At 52.9% G+C, this 5,691-nt stretch overlaps 1 protein-coding gene across 1 annotated transcript in view; it reads left to right on the top strand.

The window, feature by feature from the left end:
* Window positions 1-378: 378 nt before the first annotated feature.
* LOC121350536 (alpha-2-macroglobulin-like) overlaps window positions 379-5,691 on the top strand; it is a 6,451-nt gene continuing 1,138 nt past the window's right edge. Inside the window, exons 1-9 of the mRNA XM_041461937.1 lie at window positions 379-393; window positions 735-809; window positions 1,108-1,249; window positions 2,057-2,283; window positions 2,652-2,870; window positions 3,220-3,347; window positions 3,697-3,787; window positions 5,104-5,172; window positions 5,578-5,680. Coding sequence (XP_041317871.1) covers window positions 379-393; window positions 735-809; window positions 1,108-1,249; window positions 2,057-2,283; window positions 2,652-2,870; window positions 3,220-3,347; window positions 3,697-3,787; window positions 5,104-5,172; window positions 5,578-5,680 — 1,069 coding nt within the window. The remainder of the gene's footprint in view (window positions 394-734; window positions 810-1,107; window positions 1,250-2,056; window positions 2,284-2,651; window positions 2,871-3,219; window positions 3,348-3,696; window positions 3,788-5,103; window positions 5,173-5,577; window positions 5,681-5,691) is intronic.

Raw genomic sequence — 5,691 nt, 5'->3', positions numbered from 1 at the left:
ATTCTGATCCCCTCACTTTGAGACACGGTGGTGGTGCAGGTAAAACTGGGGAATGAATCGCAGCAGAAGGACTGCTGAGCCAGTGTGGTTGCCAGGCTGTTGCAATCCCTCTGCTCCAAATGTAGTAGGGAATGTTCTGTGTCCAAAGTTTTTTCCTTTGTAGCAAGAATAAGCAGAAGGCATTATTTTGTCAGTAAGGTGACATGGATGGCACTAACTTCACCAGAAGAGCATCCTTTCTTTGTCATGTGTTGTGTTTAGAAGCCAAGCTCTCAGGCAGAACCATACTGGATAACTAGGATTTTTTCCAGCTCCCTGTCTGAGACCAAAACTGCCACTGAATGTGAAGGAAGAGGTTTGTCACAATCTGAGTGGGGTATGGGGGCATTTCAGGTTAAGGTGCATGAACAAAGATTAGCACAGTCCTTAAGTAATTAAGGCTCATACAGAGTATTTCTATAAAATGCTAGAACTTGGCCATATGTCATATGGGGCTAGTTGAGCTTTGTGAGCACAGAGGGAGAGGGGATATTCCCATGCCAATGGCAAATGCTGGGAAGGGAGCTACACACCATTCTGTATTTATTGGAGATATCTTCACATCAGCTGTAAGAAGAAGGAGGCAAGCTAAAGGACTGCAATACAGAGTAATGCACTGCTCCTACAGGAGTGTGAGAAAAGACTGAGGATGTGAAGGGGGTGGTGTCAGTATCTACCTTTGTGTTTCCCTGCAGGGAGGAGTGGACAACGAGGCCACGCTGACAGCCTACATCACTATCGCCTTGCTGGAGATCCCACTGCCCGTGACTGTACGTGCCTGCATCCTAACTTGAGCCAGTTGTGCTGTGTCAGCCAACACAGTATTGACCAGAACTTGCTCCAGACTGGAAAAATGACTTGGTTGTTGAGCCCAGTGATATAAGAACTGTCACATTTGCTGTATCTGGGAGACATTGTACCCCACTTGTTTCTAGACCTCCTTTGGGCAGTCCCCTTCTGAAAGTTCAATGGGATGATGCGCTTTCAGTAAGGCAAAAGCCTCATTTCTCCCCACTCTCCTAATCACTGTCTTCATTTCCGGTCGTGAGTCACCACGCCTTACGAGAGTTCTGCCTGGAAACAGCAGCAAACCAGAAAGAAAACCACGTGTACACCAAGGCCCTGCTGGCATACGCCTTTGCCCTGGCAGGGAACAGGGAGAAGCGGAAGGCATTGCTTGACTCACTTGAAAAGGAAGCTGTGAGAAAGGGTGAGTGTTCCTGGTGGGACGTGGCTTTCACCAGCCTTACACCTCCTCTTGGTGGATTGGATTTTCCAGGTGGGGCAGTGGCTGCAGGCCCTGGCCTCTGTGGGTAGGGAAAGGTGGAGGGAGAGGAAAGGCTTGTGCAGAGGGATTGCTTTTCTGACAAGTCCCTCTCAGGGCCCAGTCCTTCTTCTCTGCTCTGAGGGAGCTCCCCAGGAAGCACCGGGCACCATCCCCTTGGTGCTGAGCCCCTGGGTGGCTCTGCTCCCATCTCTCCTCAGCCCGCTCCTCTCGCCATGGCAGGCACTGCTTAGCAAAGGCCTGGCAATGCCCAGGAACATTCCTTCCTTCCTTCCTTTGGGCATGGGCTCAATGTAGAACACAGGTGACCTTGCAGAGCACAAGGCATGTCAGTCAGGGAAGAGATGGGTGTGCTGAGAGAGAAAATGAGCATACAGGGCATTTGGGAGGCTGCAGCACGAGTTCTGAATTGTCTGGGGAAATCCTGTCAATCTTTCAGAATTATTCTGTTAAAGACAGAGTGGACAGAGGGTTTGGCCAAGCAGTAGACTGTAGCTCATAAATGTGAATGTGGAGTCTAGGACAAAGTGGTGTCTAGGCCTGAGGCTCAGCAGTCTCCTACTCATTGTCAACCTGCAAAATGTGTAAAGCTGACCCTTCCCACTTCACCCTGCATGACAGACACATCCCGGAGGCTCTGTCCTCCCAGCTGGATCAGGCAGCAGGTCAGGAAGCTCCTTGCAATATTTGCTAGTAACAGCTGCTTGTTGTCTCTCTCGCTGCCCCATGAAGATGGCTCTGTTCACTGGCAGCGGCCTGGGAAGGAGCCCGAGGCCGATCTCCCGTTCCATCGCTCCTCCCGAGCTCCCTCTGCGGAAGTGGAGATGACGGCCTACGTGCTCCTGGCTCACCTCACCTCGCAGCCAGCCCCTGCCCAGGAGGAGCTGGCCTTTGCATCCCTTATTGCAAAGTGGATCAGCAGCCAGCAGAATCCCAGTGGAGGCTTCTCCTCTACCCAGGTGAGCTGCTTCCCCCCGGCCACCTCACACATGAAGGTCAGAAGATGGGACGTGTCAGAGAGCCGGGTGGGAGCACAGGAAGTTTTGTCAGGAAGGTGGGAACTGCAGCCCTGCAATAGATGCATGCAGTACCTGCCATGGCTGCCAAGTTCCTGAGAGGCTACAGACAAATGTGTCAGGTAGTGCCTCTGGGAAGGGCAACATGCTGAAGCTGCTCTTTCCCTCTGTCTTTTCTTCTTAAGATGGGAGAAAGTGAGGATGGAGGGGAGGGTGCCAGCTGGCAGAAAGGGCAGGCTGTAGGAGGATGGGCTACAGGAGGAGAGGCTAATTGCATCCCCTGCTGGGACGCTGGGACTCGTCTCTTTCAGGACACAGTGGTTGCTCTCCAAGCCTTGTCCCTGTATGGAGCTGCCACCTATGCCAAGAGTGGGGCAGCTTCCAAAGTGGCCCTGCAATCTGGAGAGGACTTCCAGCAAGACTTCCAAGTGGATGCCAGCAACCGGCTGCTGCTCCAGCGCGTGCCCCTTCCCCAGGTGCCAGGGGAGTACAGCGTGGAGGTGTCTGGTGAAGGATGCGTCTACCTGCAGGTGAGGGTGATGGGGACAGCTGGCATCCTGGAGGGGATCCCCTGGCCAGGCTGGAGAGGACAGAATCATAGGGTCATCCAGGTTGGAAAACACTCTGAAATCATCGACTCCTTCCATTGAGGTAGAGGAGAGAAAAGAACAGGAGAGAGGGGAGAAGTGGAAGGCTGTGGGTAAAGGGCAGAGGATAGAAAGAGCAGAGGAATGTGGCAGAGAGAGTGGGAGAGAAGGAGGGAAGGCTCTGCAGTGTGGAGGAGCTGTGAGAAGCGGGGAGGCTGGCTGTGAGAGGGTCCCCTCTCTGCCACGTTGAGCGCACTCACACACTCACACTGAGCTGCTGGCTGTCCCCTAGACCAGCCTGAGGTACAACGTGCAGCCCACGCAGGAGGAGGCGCCCTTCATGCTCCACGTGCACACAGTCCCCGAGGCGTGTGGGGACTCCAAGGCTCACAAGGTCTTTGACATTGGCATAAACGTCAGGTGAGTCTGCGTTTCGGTCTGAGCTTTCCTCTTGAGCCCTGGGAGCTGAGGGAGGTCTGGTTTTCCCCAGGGTGAGGCAGTCTGAGAGTGCAGCACATTCCTGGGAAGCGGGGCAGGAGGCAGCTGGTCTGTGAGGAGAAGCTCTGGAGGAAGGACTTGTCCCTCAGAGTGGGCAGCCCAGGGCTGGGCTGGTGGGAGGCTGGGTAGATGACAAGGAGAACCTGGCACAGCTGGAGAAGAAGGTGCTGGAGTGCCAGGACTTAGTGGGGTGCCAAGTGTTATGGAAAAGCTGGAAGTGTGCCCAGCTCTGAGTTGATGCGCACTGGATCTTTGTTGCTTGGTTCCTCAGTTACACAGGGGAGCGCAATGTCTCCAACATGGTGATTGTTGATGTGAAGATGCTGTCAGGATTTGTCCCCTTGAAGTCCTCAGTGGGGAAGGTATGATGCTGTGTCAAGCATTTCTTTGAGTAGATCTGTTTTTAATATGGGGCACCAATTTCTTTCTTTAAAGTAGCATTTAATTTTTTCCTGGTATCTTCTCCACTCTTCGACCTGTCCATCTTTTCCTCCAGGTTTTCCCCCCCTCAGCTCTGGAGTAGGGGTGAATAAGAGATGCCAGCAGCAGCATTTCCTTCCCACTCCTTTAGCTCTTATGCTAGCTTGCAGTTTTATGTGCTTTTTAGTCCCAGATCAAAAGATGGAAGTGCCCCCTGGCACTGCCACCCCATCAAGTCTAATATCAGGGACTCAGAAGCCTTGGGAGATATGTGATAGCTATGACAATACTGGTCCCCCATTCCATTTTTGTATCAAGAAGGTGAAAGAGCCTGAAATGGTCAGAGCTGGGGGAAGTCTTATTGCGTGGGGCTTCATAGAAGAGTGTTTGACAAGTCCCCTGGGATGTACACTTCCTGTGCTTTACTTCTTAGCACCTACATGATGAGATTTTAGTGGTGGGGAGAAATTGAGGAAGATTGACTAACTTCCCTTCAGATCATCAACCTCCTGCACATCTCCTTTCCCCAGCTCTCAAACACACGGTTTCAGCAGATCCAGCGAACAGAAGTGAACACAAACCATGTTTTGCTGTACATCGAGCAGGTGAGGATGGCACTAACTTCACCAGAAGAGCAGGGCTGCCATGGGGCACACGCTGAGCTCTGCAGCACAATGGCAGTAGCACAAAGTGGAGATGGAGAGCACTGCTAACATCCCCGGAGCATGGGTGGCTGGGAAGAGCATCGGTGTCCCCCCAGAGCACGGGTGGCTGGGGAGAGCATGGGAGCCTGGGGACAGAGCAGAGGCACAGGGGAGCCCCTGCAGGGCAGAGCCCCCCAAAAATAGTGCTGTTTCCTTTTTCCCTTTGCTGATCTAAAAACATCTTGTAACATTGTGACCCTTTAGGTGTTGGGTGACTGTTTGAGATGCTGATTAGGTGCATGAACTGGAAAATAAAGTGGTGCACAACTAGCAAGCCAGAAGGAACGTATTTTCGTTTAATTGTTCCATCACTGTGTTTGATCCAGTGCTGAGGCTCTTCTGGAGCCAGGTTGTGTTTCTTCAGCCAGCCTGGTGAAGGGAGGGCTGGAGACCATGATATTTGTGTGGCACACCCAGGAGGCAGCTCTGTGCTGCTGGCTTAGTTCCCTGAGTACTGCAGTATTTCATCCAGAGTACAACTCACCCACAGGGCTGTGCAAGGGACACAGGGAGACCTCCTTCAATGCAGTGACCTCTTGGTTTTCTTTCTTCAGCTGGAAGGCCACCCTGTTATTGAGCGCACAGAGCTGAACACCAACCACGTTCTGCTATACCTGGAAAAGGTGAGGATGGGGCAGAAACACAGGCATGGAGAATTTTGGCTGCATAGAGCAAAAATCTGGGACTCAAAACTACCATGGCTCTGCTAAAAATGGGACTGAATAATTTACTATCTTTTACTGACTACAAACTTCAAGTTTTTAGACTTAATGCTACTTCTCTCCAAGACCTCAGCCAGCATTCCCTCAACCCTGTGCACAGATTTCCCCAGCAGCAGAGCCTCCCCAAGGATGGGGAATGGTCCCCATCCATGGTTTGCTTCTGCTCCTCAGCCAGCCCTACAGCCCTGTGTCCCCCCGGAGCACGGGTGGCTGGGGAGAGCATGGGAGCCTGGGGACAGAGCAGAGGCACAGGGGAGCCCCTGCAGGGCAGAGCCCCCCTGAGCCTCTACTGCTTCCCTTCCCCAGCTGGGCAGGGACACCCTGAGCTTCTCCTTCACAGTGGAGCGGGACATCCCCGTGCGGGGCCTGAAGCCAGCCCAGGTGAAGGTCTATGACTACTATGAGACAGGTGAGTGCTGC

The sequence above is a fragment of the Pyrgilauda ruficollis genome, unplaced genomic scaffold (assembly GCF_017590135.1).
Source record: "Pyrgilauda ruficollis isolate IOZ18807 unplaced genomic scaffold, ASM1759013v1 scaffold158, whole genome shotgun sequence".
In the NCBI taxonomy this organism is placed as follows: Eukaryota; Metazoa; Chordata; class Aves; order Passeriformes; family Passeridae; genus Pyrgilauda; species Pyrgilauda ruficollis.
This window is presented reverse-complemented; position numbering and strand designations above follow the sequence as displayed.